General features: G+C 38.0%; 1 protein-coding gene across 7 annotated transcripts in view; it reads left to right on the top strand.

The window, feature by feature from the left end:
* The window catches only part of LOC113063889 (transcription factor COE1-like), a 129,006-nt gene that overhangs the window by 92,197 nt on the left and 21,166 nt on the right, over window positions 1-15,643 (top strand). For all 7 annotated transcript variants that reach the window (XM_026234299.1, XM_026234302.1, XM_026234301.1 and 4 more), the window contains exons 9-10: window positions 6,330-6,460; window positions 10,729-10,855. In XM_026234299.1, the coding sequence (XP_026090084.1) occupies window positions 6,330-6,460; window positions 10,729-10,855 (258 nt within the window). The remainder of the gene's footprint in view (window positions 1-6,329; window positions 6,461-10,728; window positions 10,856-15,643) is intronic.

Genomic DNA, 15,643 nt, shown 5'->3' with positions numbered 1-15,643 from the left:
CTACAAACCTCATGTGGGCAATAATTTTATATTCACTCTATAGTTTCGGTGATTTTAGTTTCTGCTTTTAACATCTTTAAATCAAATTGGATTAATTTTCAATAACTTTGTATACTTTATTCATCTTTAAATGTATTAACTCAGCAGACAAATCAAACACTCAACCCTGGTGTTGTTACAGCCAACAGTCAAGCTACAGGAACTATTGCTTATAGCTATTAATTACTATTAATATTAATAATAATATTATTAATTATGTTTAAAATTTTATAAATATTCTAGTAGTATTTTTGTTATTTTATCACATAACACGGGATGTTTTAATTGAAGACAAACCAAATAATACCACAGAATAACCCAGAATTATTTATTAGTTTACTTATTAATGCATTAATTTATTAAAATCTCAGCCCATATTGTCTCAATTGTGATATGGCGATAAAATAAAACATCTTTTAAAATTGTGAGTTTAATATTTCATTAAATATATTATAACATGAAAGAGCATATATAAGAATAACCTAAAATGTATCTTCCTGATTTTCAGGACATTTTTTGTGTTTTCAGGACATTTTTTTTTTTTTTTTGCTTTTGTGTCTATCAAGTCTAACTACTCAAATGTGCATTGCCCTGTGTTCGTATTCTTGTCTTTTGCTTGTGTTTTGTGTGTGAGACATTTTACATTGTACATTAAACGTGTGTGTGTGTGTATGTGTGTGTCAGACCAGCATGGTGAGCAGATGGCTTAGAGAAAGCCACAGAAAGTTTAATCCTATCAGATGGATTCATGTGTCTCCATCTGCTTAATCCAGCTACCATTTCAGCCTCCGCCAAAAACCTCCACTCACGCCAAGATTACCGCCACAGATTGCACCTCATCTTCCCTGCTCTACCACCCCACCAAACGCCAAAGTGTGTGCATGTATGTCTCATTTCACCCTCCAGGTCTGGATTTCTTTCCTTTCTAGCATCTTGACACAAGCATGACATGTAAAAAGAGAAGATTAACCGTGTTTACGGAACATGAGAAGTTGTTCTTTTCAGTAATCTAAAGCTTCTTGTGATTAGGATTTAGGGATGTTTAAAAAAAAAAAAAAAAAAAAAAAAAAAAAAAAAACATAAATATTGGCTACAGATTAAGCCTTTGGCCTTTGAGCTTTTAAATATGATAGCTTTTTGAAATCTAATAACCGAATGATTGGTAGTTAAAAAATATGTCAATCCTTTGTATTTGAGAACCAAGATATTTTATTTTCTTAATATTATTGTATTAATATTATAATATGTATTTTTTAGAAGATTAAGAGGATTTTTACTTGATTCTTTTTCAAATCATCATTAGTTAAAAATGGTAGTGATTAGTTAAAAACACTTTATATAGTCACAATACAATATAGTCATTGTGTAGTCAAAAATAAATAAATAAATAAATAAATAAATAATATTAATAATAAATAATTAATATTGATAGTTAATTCTATCTATCTATCTATCTATCTATCTATCTATCTATCTATCTATCTATCTATCTATCTATCTATCTATCTATCTATATACTACTGGTCAAAAGTTTTGGATCAGAACTATTTTTAATGTTTTTGTTGGAGTTTCTTCTGCTCATCAACGCTGCATTTATTTGATCAAAAATACAGGGAAAAATAATATTTTGAAATGTTATTATTATGAAAATAACTCAAAAACCATTCTAATATGCTGATTTATTGTCAGTGCTGAAAACTGTTTTGCTGCTTAATATGTTTTTGGAACCTGTGATACTTTTTTTCAGGATTCAAAGGATTCATTTAAAATATAAATATTTTCTAAGCATATACACTAAAGCTCAAAAGTTTGGGGTTAGTCATTTTTATTCTTTTTGTTTTTTTATAAATTAAAACTTTTACTCAGCAAGGATGTGTTAAACTGTTAAGAAGTGATAGCAAATATTTAAATTGTTAGAAAAGATTTTATATTCTTCTTTATATCCTTTTTAAATTTGTATTCATCAAAGAATCCTGAAAAAAGTATTGCAGTTTCTAAAAAGAAAACATTTGGCAGCACAACTGTTTACATAGTAGAATGAGTTTCTTAAGGATCATGTGACACTTTATACTGGAGTAATGGCTGATTGAAACTCAGCTTTGCAACACAGAAATAAATTAGGTTTTTAAGGATATTAAAATAGAAACCATGTTTTATATTGTAATAACATTTTGCAAGATTATTGTTCTTTTCTGTATTTTTGTATCTAATAAATTGATATATATATATATATATATATATATATATATATATATATATATATGTATTATATTAAGTATTATATAAGTATTCTCAGCACCATTGAACATATTTGACTATATTTAAATATGGATTAAAAAATAAAAAATAAAATAAATACATTTATGAATTTATGCTGAAAAAAACTGATTAATGAAATTTAGCATACTATATATATATATATATATATATATATATATATATATATATATATATATATATATATTGTCACGGGAGGAGCACAAGACAGACACAGTGGGCGTGGCGTCAGGCCTCGGAGAGGCTTTTATTAACAGAAATCATAAAACAAAGGGAATAAAAGTGGCCAAAAGGGGGAAAGTGTCCAAAATAACAGGGAATCTGGTGTCCTCGTTGTGCTGCGGGATTTGTGTAGGTCGGGCAGTGTTCATCAAGGAAGGGTCCAGGCAAGGGGCGGAGTCCGGCGGCCGCACGCGCTCCCCTCCTTGGTCCGGGGCGCGAGGGGCGGCGGCTTCTCCTAGCGGCCGCGTCTCTCTCGTTGGCCGCGGCGCTGGTAGGGGATGGACGGCCCGGCATCCTGGCCCGTCGGCCGTGTATAGGGGTGCGGTTCCCATCCGGATCGCGGGTCCGGCAGCTCACGTCTTGGTGGCGCGGGAGTCCCTCAACGCACCCTTCCTGGACCCACGAGGACACCAGTGTGCATGCACGGGGAAGAGACCGGTCTCCTGAGGAGAGGCGCGTTGGGCTTTTAAACAGCGGCGGTAATGAGGCTCCACTTCCTTCAGGTGTGCCCCATCACACGCCGCCAGCCCTGACTCGTCCAGCGCCCCTCCTCTCACACACCCACTCCAGTCGGGAGCCTGGTGAAGGGCGGCGATTTAGGACGGGGTGCCGGTGACAATCAGGGAGGAGGCAGCTGACTCGTCACATTCCCCCTCCCAAGCGACATCCCCGTCCCCAGGGCGCCACCCACACGGGAGTGCTACCATCCTCAACCAGGCTCCAAACGGTCGGAGTGGGCGGGGCTTCCTCTCCGGGCGGTCCTCCCTCTCGCAGCGCACCAGAACAGGGACAGAGAAACCGGGTTTTAGTGACAGCCTCAACCAACCACAGGGTAAAATGACAATGGAAAAGTCACTTACCCCTTGTGTGGCTGGGAGGCTGTCCCCAGTTTTCCTCCGTCCCAGTCTGGGTTCTCACGAACGTTTGCAAGCGAGAGGGGGTGACGTCACCAGACGTTTCCCAACTGCGCTGTCTAGGCTCCGCCTGCCCGCATTCTCCACCAGTGTCACGGGAGGAGCACAAGACAGACACAGTGGGCGTGGCGTCAGGCCTCGGAGAGGCTTTTATTAACAGAAATCATAAAACAAAGGGAATAAAAGTGGCCAAAAGGGGGAAAGTGTCCAAAATAACAGGGAATCTGGTGTCCTCGTTGTGCTGCGGGATTTGTGTAGGTCGGGCAGTGTTCATCAAGGAAGGGTCCAGGCAAGGGGCGGAGTCCGGCGGCCGCACGCGCTCCCCTCCTTGGTCCGGGGCGCGAGGGGCGGCGGCTTCTCCTAGCGGCCGCGTCTCTCTCGTTGGCCGCGGCGCTGGTAGGGGATGGACGGCCCGGCATCCTGGCCCGTCGGCCGTGTATAGGGGTGCGGTTCCCATCCGGATCGCGGGTCCGGCAGCTCACGTCTTGGTGGCGCGGGAGTCCCTCAACGCACCCTTCCTGGACCCACGAGGACACCAGTGTGCATGCACGGGGAAGAGACCGGTCTCCTGAGGAGAGGCGCGTTGGGCTTTTAAACAGCGGCGGTAATGAGGCTCCACTTCCTTCAGGTGTGCCCCATCACACGCCGCCAGCCCTGACTCGTCCAGCGCCCCTCCTCTCACACACCCACTCCAGTCGGGAGCCTGGTGAAGGGCGGCGATTTAGGACGGGGTGCCGGTGACAATCAGGGAGGAGGCAGCTGACTCGTCACAATATATATATATATATAATATATAATATATAATATATATAATTTTCTAATTTTCTATTTATTTCAGCTATCAATCATTGTTAGTTCTTCTAAGAAATGTTTTGCTGGACCTTACACGGCTTGACGCTTAATGTTTACTGTAACAACTCTAGCCTAGCAAGGCTACAATATATCTTACCCAACTTGCTTCTCACAGCGTGTGGATCACAGTCATGCTGGCCCGTCACAACCCTTCCTCTCTTTATATCTCATTACTGTGAGTGACGCTTTGGCATTTGGGAGCTAAATGCAGGTAAACGCAGGCTGGCTAAATTGCTTTCTTTGCCCCCTGCTAGCATAAGACTTTGTGTCTCGAAGGAGAGCAGACAGCTCTAATAAGCAAACTGACCTTTCTCCGTGGTGGTCCCTTTCTCCCTCAGCCACAGATCCTCGGCCGCCGTGGAGAGCAACAAACAGAACACGCTAAACGAGCCACTGTACCTCGACTACCGGTGACAAAACACGTGTCTTCTACAGCAGGAGGCCTAAGGTCACCTTGTTTACACAAAGAACGTACAATCGCGCTGTAATGCTAATGTGAACTCTTAGGATACTTGAAGAATTGATGAGCAGATATTGAATATAGTTTATGACAGTTTGGCTATGACTGATTGACTGACTGACTGACTGACTGATTGATTGGTGAAATGTCAAGAATATTAGATAGATAGATATAATTTTTTCATACAATACATTTTGCTTTAACTCTGTTTAGATTATCATACTATACAGGGTATAAAACATATGGTAACACTTTGTTTTACAGTTTCCTTGTTACACATCTTAGATGTTCTTACTATAGTAAATTATGCAGAATTATAAGCAATTAACCCAAAACCAAACTGTAACTCTAATTATATAGTAAATACATCTACTTAATTAATAGTACTCAGTACTTACAGTATTTGTACTATTACACTGTAACAAGATCAATTTAAAAATAAAATGGTAGCACTTTATTTTATAGTCCTGTTCCTTGTGTACATACTATGTACTTTTTATAGTAATTTCAATAACTATGTAATAACTAGGTACTAAACCTGAACCTACCCCTAAACCTAACCCTAGCCCATGTAGTTACCTTGTATAACCAGAACTTTCTTAGATAAATACACTTTATTTTACAGTACGTGTACTAACATGTACTTATAGTGTACTTACAGTGTATATATCTAAGACAGTTCTGGTAATACAAGGTAACTACATGGGGTAAGGTTAGGTTTAGGGGTAGGTTCAGGGTTAGTACCTAGTTATTACATAGTTATTGTACTTACTATAATAAGTACATAGTATGTACATGAGGAACAGGACTGTAAAATAAAGTGCTACCAAAGTATTTTTCAATAATTTTAATGTTGTCTTCAAAAAATATATATATGTTTTTAATAAAAACCAATACAAAAACTATCCTAAATCACTAAATCAGACTTAAAATTATGATTTCATCCTCAAACATGGCTTATGCTCTAGTAACGAATGATTTGTACAGTCATTCATACCGGACAGAGATTGAGATTCTTGCATGCATCCTTCTAAAAGAGTAAACCTTTTGGCAGTCCTTCCCATAATTTGAGGCAATGTCTCACTGTTCTGCTACAACTGAAGCATTTCCTTACCGTGCCCTCAAAGTATAGAGTTGGACGGGAATTCTTGGTGTAAGCGATCCTTTGTTTTTACGCCTAATGTGTGCTATGAGAGCTGTGAAAACCACCGACACTTTTCCAGAAAGTATGGTATGTGATTCTTAGTTGGATCCAGCTGTGTGGGTTTTCTCGGTGACATTTGTGTGTTTTTGGTTTCCTGCTTTGGCCTTGAAATAAGAGACTGAGAGGTGTCAAGACTTCCCTCAGACCCCAGGAAATAAGATGCATTTAAATGTCACCTTTAACCCCCAAATCTGCAAACCTGACACTTATGTTGATCCTGAATGTTGGGAAGTTCTCTACAAAATTCTAAACATGGTCAAGCGATGCTAGTGTTGGTTATTTACACTGAGTACAGATGAATAAAGTATATTTTCATTTTTCTGCTTTCTCTAAATTGGTCCTGTGACGTTTCTGGACGCAGCTGCACCTTGTATCAAAGCCATTAGTCCCAGTGAAGGCTGGACAACAGGAGGTGCTACTGTCATCATCATTGGAGACAACTTCTTTGACGGACTGCAGGTCATCTTCGGCACCATGTTGGTCTGGAGTGAGGTGAGTTTGCAAGTCATACGTTCCCCTCTGTCCAGCAGAACTTTGGATTTTCTCACTGCTTTGTTGCTTGATCTCGTAAGCAATCATAGGTATTCATACACAAAGCAGTTAGTTCTAGTACACATACAGTTTAGTATGTTTGCACTGACACGGAAACACACTTATTAACATACTGACAACATCTAAAACGTCGACCCATTTTATGAAACTTACATTTAGCTATCACTTAAAATGTTTAGAATTTGATTGGATTGATCTTAGGTTTGGGACTCAAACCTACACACAGAAATAAGAAACACACAGAAACCTAAGTACAGAAATATACATTAAATGTAAATACAATAATTCCTATACAAAGATTTGTGCATTGTTAAAGCTGTGCGTATATATGAATGCTAATTTCTTCCACATAACATCATTACAATTACAAAAGGTAGAATTTATGGCCTCATGGTCACATTTTATTTTTAGCTGCCCTTGTTACAGTGTAATTATTGTATATATATATATATATATATATATATATATATAGATTGTCTCCCACAATACTTTCATCACCTCACCATGTTCTTTAAAAAGAAGTAATCTTAGGCTTTTTAAGCGAGAGTTAAACACACTGCTTAAACATGTACATCTGGAAAACATGATATTAGTGGAATAATTTACATTTTTACTCTTTGGACTGTTGAATTATTGAAAATGAATGCATGCTTGTGTCAAGATCACTTTGTCACATTCGGTATGCAATAATTCAATGGCCCATTCTCAATGATTCCTGACATACTGTATTATGCTAAAAAAAATTATCAGTCAACAATAAAATAGTCTCAGTTTAGTTCAGTAGTTAATTCAGTATACATTCTATCTTAAATACAACATTACATGTGGTCAGCTTAATAAAATTCCTCCAGTGTTGTTATTTAAAACTTAAATCTTTATGCAGTTATAAATGTCACCTTTCCTAAAGTTGTCGAAGACACCCATTGTCCTTTCAGAATGCATAAGCGTTTTGTTAGACCGACATTATGCAGGTGATTAAGTTATTGTGCTTAAGTGATTAAGAAATGTGATACTTTCAATAGCTGCTCAAAAGTCTTTGTACAAGAAATTGAGCAGCTTGTGTAACACTGGCTAACTGCTTAATAGCGGCGGCTTTAAATGTGCTCAAATCAGTGGTGGCGAATCACAGACACAAACACAGTGATCCGGAATGTTTTGTAGTACTACTGAGTATTTATCAATCACCAACCCTGATACAAATGTCCCACTGCACATTCAGCTAACCTCTTTGATCTGCTGGTGCTGAGTGCTATTAGCTACCAGAGAAACGAGCTAATGACTGTGTGTGTGTAGGTTTTATGATGAACTACATCTGGTAACGATTAATACATTATACTGAAATCTCCCTATAGCGGTTACTGTGGACCTCATAACCTTGTGACCTTTATCTCCTGACCCCGTGACCCTCATACATGGGGGGGGTGGCGGTCAAGAGCCATGTAGTTCCCTTCAGCTGCAGTGCCAGCAGGGATCTGATTACCACAGATAGCATCTAACAAGGGAGGAAGAGAACAAGAGCAGGGAAGGGACCAAGGAAGATCTTTTTCATTTCTTCTCCTCCTACCCATTCACTGCTCCCTGAACACAGTCATATTTGTCTGTCATTGTCAAATAGCAGCAATCATTAATACTGCGTTTCAAAGAAGTCTTTTTGTGGACTGTGGTCTTTCTAAAACGTGCAGTACATACTGTAGTACCCAACAACGGACAGTAAGGAACAAATAGCCTCTTAGCCACTAACCTGAGAGAGTACATACTGTGTCGACTGCACTGGATTCAATCCAAACTTTGTTGAAACTTTAGATTAGAGAACACATATTCACTATTAGAGTGTCACAGTTAAACCCAAATATTCAGATGTGTGCAGTGCATTTTACAGAGGACTGTTTCCTGGGAGAGCCTGCAATGCCGGCTGTGCACAGAGGCTGTCTCTATAAAGTGTGACAACTTCGACTTTGCAAGGACAGTCTGGCGCTTCAGACAGCCTGTAAATACATTTCATATTTAAAGAATTTGCCACTGACGATTCGAATGCAAGCAGGATGCAAGCAAACAGGAAGCGGTTGTTGTTTGTCATCTCTCCAATCATAAATGCAGACAATGGTTTTATGGTTATGCAGCGCGATGCAACACAATGTGTAAAAACACAGTATAATTCATTATAATCAGTAATTATGTCCCCACTACATGCAAAAAATGTCTAGTTTATAATGGGTTTTATTGTTTTTGACATATTGCGCCCAGACATGGCATCACTGTATGGTAAGGGGCATAACATTTCCGTCACACGCTTGAGGCATTTGCCCAATCACAACGCACTGGATAGCTAGCCAATCAGAGCACACCTCACTTTTCAGACTGATGAAGTTTGTAAAAATATATGCGTTTCAGAAAGGTGGGGCATGGATGAGCAACAGTAAACTACAGTATGTGGAAAATAATGTTTTATTTATTTATTTATTTTTTACCTTAAACTGCATAAACACATTGCATTACACCAAATACACCAAATAATGTTCTTTTGAGAAACATCATATGACCCCTCTAACTATGAATTTTCCCTCAATAATCTTGTCATTTGCTGCTTATTGATAGCAAGCAAGATCTTTTTTGTAGTTATTATTTGGGTATGTGGTAGGCTTCAGGGATGTAGAATAATGTCATGCATAATGAGGCAATAATATGTGTTTCATAAGTACTAATAAACAGTGCTAGTAATATGCATGCTAATAAGCAAATAGTTAATAGTGAATAGTGTTCCCTAACCTAAAGTGTTACATAAACTTCCTTTCTGTAGTCATATATACAGAATACTTTTAATTTAATGCTGTGTTTGTATATGTGTAAAGTCCGAAACATGCTCCATGTAAGTATGTGAACACAATCGTTTCTAGTTTTGTTTGTTTCTTTCTTTCAATGTATTTTTATTTCAGTATTTTCTGTATACTATTATAGAATGTATCTATAATTTGAATTAACATATTTTTATATTTTTTAGTTTTCATTTAAATTTAAGTTTAAATTTTTGTAAATTTGTTAGAGTATTTGCTATTATTATTTTTTTATATTTACATTTAGCTCCATTTTTTTATAAAGTTTTATTGTATTATGTGTTTTTTTATAGCCACAAAACATTTATATTTGCATACTCCTCATGAGTGAATGATCTGCAACACTCAGACACACCACACATATATTCACAGTTGATTCCAGAACAGTTTGACATTAGCATATTGCTAAGCTAATGACATGATACTCTAATAAGCATAAACCACAAAAATACTGGGTAAAGGAGTATATTTTTTTTATTAAGATTTAAATATTTTCATGTTTCTTTTAGTTATAGTATCGAGTGAATTACATTTGTAGTCAAGGTTTTTATTTATTTATTTATTTTTGGCATTGCACACTAGCATTCCATAACTACTTTTTCTGCTACTTTCACTTGTTTATTGTTTTGAAATTGAGTTTATGACTGTGAGAGACAAATGTTCAAAGATGTTTTAGACAACAGCTCATATGAACCACAAGCTTATAATCTGTGAGATGCTGAAAGACAGTGGGCTGTTAATTACGTCTCTGAGGAGCTCCACCTGTCCTCTTCCAGCCTTCATCTACGCCATCCCTTCACCACCCACCATAAACAGCCTGATACTGATTAGACAAGATTCATTCACACATGTACAAACACACATGTGGCACACACACAGTCAGATTGTTTACTGATCAGAACTGGATCAAAGAACATAATCAACCAGGGCAAATGAACAAACAAAACACAACTAGCATCTGCCAACAAATGCTGCCAGTTTTTTTGTTTTGTTTTTTGTTTTTCTCTCTCTCAGAACTAACTTCACTGTTCTGAGATTTTTTATTAACTTGTGTCAATGTGATTTTAAGTGGATTTATTAAGTCAGTTTGTCTGAAGAGTCACAGCTCAGTATAGTCATTAGTCAAATGTTGGGGACTGTGTTTCTTGACATTGGTTTCCTCTAACTTCATAGCTATCAGTCAATAACATGACATTTAATGATTGGCTCAAAACAACCTGGCTGTAGAACTGAGCACCCTTTGTCAAAGACTGTAGAATTTAATTCTCATGCTTCCTGTGCCAGCTGAGCAACTGCCATTGAGGAAAATGCTTTCTCCGGGCTATTTAAACCTCATTGATTCTAATGTCCTCTCTGCATCTTATTTTATTCTCACAGCTCATCACACCTCATGCCATCAGAGTTCAGACCCCTCCTCGTCACATCCCCGGAGTGGTAGAGGTCACGCTTTCCTATAAGTCCAAACAGTTTTGCAAAGGCACACCAGGAAGATTCATCTACACAGGTAACCTTTTCATTTTAAAAGAAGAAACTTTTGACTTGTTTCAACATTATCATTACATAAAAACAGGTTGGTCACAGAAAAGGTGCGCTTTTACTTTTAAAAGTTTTTTTTTAGAACAATAAAAAAAACTTCCCAGTGCTTTGGAATATGAATCTGAGTTATATCTATGGAAAATAATAGAGAACCAACAGAATATCTTTTTGACCACCCACCAACCTCTTCAAACTCAATCCTATGTACAGGGTAATTTAGAACAGGAGAATATGATTGGATAATCATATATATGTAAATTATTTTTTTATATATAGAATTATTTGCTATATGCGTAGAATTGCTGTTTAATTTTCTCACAAACACCCACACAAAAAAGTACAGCTTTGTTAGCTTAATTACTGCTGATGGAGAAATTGTAACAGCTAATGCTCTTAAAACCTGTTACAATTAAGGAAGAAAGCAAGCTGCATTTTATAGGCCTCCATACTGAAGCCATTTAAACAGCAAAACAAACTGTGCAGCTTTCACGAAACTGTTAATGCGTAAATACATTGTACTTCCTCAGTTAAATTGAGCTTTAGTCACCAGTTACTTCAGCATCCATGAAGCACTGTGATTGCGCTTTGGACATACATCATACCCATCCCGATCAATGCTTACTTCTTCTGTGAGGTCAAAGGTCAGCTAGCTGGCTAATTTCAAAGTTTTTTTTTTTTCTGTTGCTTTCTGTTTGTACTTCCTCGCTGGTGTTAAATCCTCACGTGCACCCACACAAACAAGAGGACACACTTGAAAGTGATTCGAAATCAAAGGCGAATTAAAAGAGAAAATAGCTGATCTGGTGCACAGATGGATCTTGTGAGAGGGCGACCGACTCGTTCCAGTGAGAAAGGGAGAAGGAAACAGTATGTGTGTCCACAGAAGTGAAGTGCCACGGTAGACATGTTATCAGAGTTTTAGGTGGCAAGCAGTGACACTCAAAGGAAGACACAGATGGCACATTTATTATTTTATTTCTTTCACCCGCTGCTGTGAGTATGAATATCAAACATTTCTCTCAGATGCCAGGCAGAGATTCTTTGGAAATAAAAGCAAATGTAGTGAAATTCATGCCTTTGAGCATAAATCGTCCAACTTATAGCAGCGCTACAGGTAACCTTCAGCTTTTTCAACTAATCATGTACCTTACTCTTGAAAATGAACTCAAGTTGGCACCTTTCGTGGGCATCACCGACGTTAAGCAACTGGCACACAGTGATGGCAGCTGGCATGGGTATTAGAAGTACCCAGCAGACAGCTGGCAATGCTAATCAGCCTCTGTTAGCCGAGTCCGCTAGCAAAAGGCTATTTGCATAGAACACTAGCAAACCCTCAGAACTAATTGAATCAATACAGGCAAAGCCACGGACGCCTCCCGCCAGGCTCTGGCCAGGCATTAATCAATGGCTACCTGGAAACTACAACTGAAGTCGGAATCCATAAATGGCTAAATCAGTCAACCACAACAAGAGCGTAAGTTGAACATGAGGTCTCGCAGACAATAACACAAGAAAGTCTGTGCTTTTGGCCTGTGTTTTATTGAAGAATACGAAAAATACAGGTCAGGCTTTGTTTTAGATTTTTTGTAGCACAATAAAGTTATAAAACAAAACACATGTATATAAAAGGCATGTATGTATATGTACATGCACCTCCATGAGTTTTCCCTGATAAAAAGCTGCTTAAACCACTTATGGTATAGTTTATAGCTGGCTTAAATTGGTCTAGCTGTTCTCCCAACCTGATCAGCCAACCCGATCTCACGGCAGCCAACCCGATCTCATGTACATTTTTCACAAGGTGGCTTATTCGTACGAATTCGTACAACCACACTCGTACAAATTCATACAATTTTTGCCAAATCGTACGTATTTTATGAGTTGCACAATTTGTATGAATTTGTATGAATGACCTACACCTAACCCCACCCCTAAACCTAACCGTCACTGAGGTTTAGACAAATCGTATAAAATCATACAAGTTAGGTCATACAAATTCGTATGAATTAGCCACCTCCTAAAATACGTACGAATTGGTTGTGAGATAGCGTTGGATCAGCCGGTGTTCTGCTGGTTTAGGTAGTTTCCTAGCTTCTAGCTCCAGTTGTAGCGTGTTAGATACATTTAATTTGAGTTTAAATGATTATATTAGTATACATTATACAATTATTATTATTTATTTACTTACATGGAATAGTATGTCCTTTTAATATCAGATGTAGCATTACAATAATTACTGGTTTATCAGAATCGTCTAGGATCTTGATATATCTTTGCATCCCTATACCTGACTGACCTAAACAGTGGAAACCAACATGGTGGCCAACTAACCACCTTAGTCTAGTTTTTAGCTAGTTTTTCTTCAGTGGGACTGTTTGTTTCTCTGTCTTTCTGTCTCACTCTCATTCTGTGTTTCAGTTGTACTGGACACCATATCCAGATCCCTGGGGACAAACTAATACATCTCATATATTTGACAGTGTAGGCTCTCTGTCACTTCTAAAACTGAATGTCAGCGGCGTGTGTTTGTTAGGAGGAAGTGCAAAGTGCCAATCGATAAACCATTGGAGCAACACAAATCCTGTCTATGGAACTGCCTTAACATTCACAAGAATCTCATGGAAACAGATCTTAGACAGAAAGGTCATGCTTTTTCCCTTCTGTTCACCATTCCACTCACTTTCGTTAATTTTATCATTTTTAAATTGGTATATCTGATATCTGTTCCTTATGTAAGAACAGTGATGCCAAACCACTACTCTTCATTGGAGTTATCGTAAAGAAGCATTTGTACAACATTTAACTTGCATGTTTGAATATATTTCCAATGTGAAACAATCTAATCAGAAATTGATATGACAGGAAAAAGTGAGGGATTGGTGGAAAGCATTTGGAAAATAATGTGATTGGTGTTGTTTCTAAAATGTAGTTTCAGGATTGGGGTAACTTGTTTCATTTAAATGGAAAAAAAAATCTTTGGAATAACAAACAAATAGTAAGAAAAATATGTAAATTTAAATAAAATATTGTAAAATATTATTGTAAATTACATTATTGTAATATTGTAAATATTGTAAAATATTATTGTAAATGAGATTTTAATTTAATTTGATGTCAAGTTGATTGCCTGCTTTTTTTACTTTAAGGGCCCTATCATACACCCGGCACAATAGAGCGCAAGTGTTTTTGCTATTTGTTTAAATAGCAAATGCATTTACATCTGCTGATCTAAAAAAGAGGTGTTTTCAGGTGCATTGTTGATGCATTGCAGTTTTGAGGAACTCCAAGTAGACTGCAGCATAGACCAACTCAAACCTACTCTAAAGTCTGGCGAAATCTTTTTTCTTTGTTATTTAAAAAGTACGTTAGTAAGTGTAAGCGACCATGTAAATAGTGAACCCGCCATGCTGTGAGCACAACTGGCTTTTAAATGGGATGGGAGGTGAGACTCTGATTGGTTTATTGCACATAACGCCCAAAAAACCCATTACTCATAAAAACAAACCATTTAGACGCGCCAACCGTTTTCCCGTCATTAAACTAGGAAAAGTGAATTCGGACCTGGGTTGTGCGCTTTAGATCATGCGCTTAGATCGTTAAAATAGGGCCCTTAGACAGAATTCTACTAGCATCCTATGAAACTGCACTATGGGAAGTATAGTAGAAAACAGAATGAAACTTTGATTTGTGACTCAATCTATGAGTTCATCATTTTAAACAAATATCGCCTCTTAATAGCAAAGCGCCTTTTCTGCTAGCATTTTTGCTTGCTAGACAGGCAGTAATTGGTGACGTTAAAAATTCTGTGGGATCTACTGCTGCCAACTTAATGCTTTATTGTCAGAAGGGACGAACACCTCCAATTAGATTACAGGCAATTCCAGGACACTGCCAGATCGGATTGCAGCCAGAAATCTCTGCAGCAGTCGCAACAGAATTGTATCCAGTAGCGTTGTAGATGGTAGATGAATCACACACACCAACACACACACACACACACTGTTAACAAGAGCCCAAAGGATGAGTTTTGGGGCTTTATTATATAACACAGCCTCAGTGAAAACAGGAGCACCATGGAAATATGCAATTAGTCAGCACACCAAGCAGAAAAAACACAAGAATGGTTTTGTGTTTCTCAAAGTAATGAATAAAATGACTCTAGTCTAATATACAACACACGGCATGTTATATATTTGTGTATAGTTCTGTCATGTACAGAAACATTTCCTTCATTCTGTAAAGAAAGCGTACTTCAGCAGCACCTCCTCTACACCTGCCTCCAACATCTCTTTTACAGCTAGTTGTTTTGTGACATAAAGACGCAACATAAGAAAGTAAAAAGTGTTGTAAAATATACGCGAGAGGGAAAGACAAGAATAAAATAGTTCTCTATTGATCTTAAACTGGTGTGGCTTGGAAAAAATAACTCATCTATAATAAGGGGGGAAGAATGAAGCGATAATTCAGTGGTATTGAACGCTCTGCTGCCGTGTATATTGATCCCACAGAGCTTTTGCCTTCGGCTCTCACCTGAAGAGGGGGAATGCATGCGCCCTCTAGGAAGAAGGAGGGAAGGAGATGAAGAAGGAGAGGGAGGGGGTGACATTCCCTTGCTCATTACTGCAGTACTACAGCAGGAAAAGGATTGGCGTTTTAGTTAAAGTTGATCCATACAGTCGTGGTGCTGTCAGAGCCACGGACCTGCTTGTTCCAAGAATAGAATTGCTATTGTTATTGATTAGAGTGGATAAACTTT

Source organism: Carassius auratus, chromosome 46 (assembly GCF_003368295.1).
Source record: "Carassius auratus strain Wakin chromosome 46, ASM336829v1, whole genome shotgun sequence".
Taxonomy (NCBI): domain Eukaryota; kingdom Metazoa; phylum Chordata; class Actinopteri; order Cypriniformes; family Cyprinidae; genus Carassius; species Carassius auratus.
This window is presented reverse-complemented; position numbering and strand designations above follow the sequence as displayed.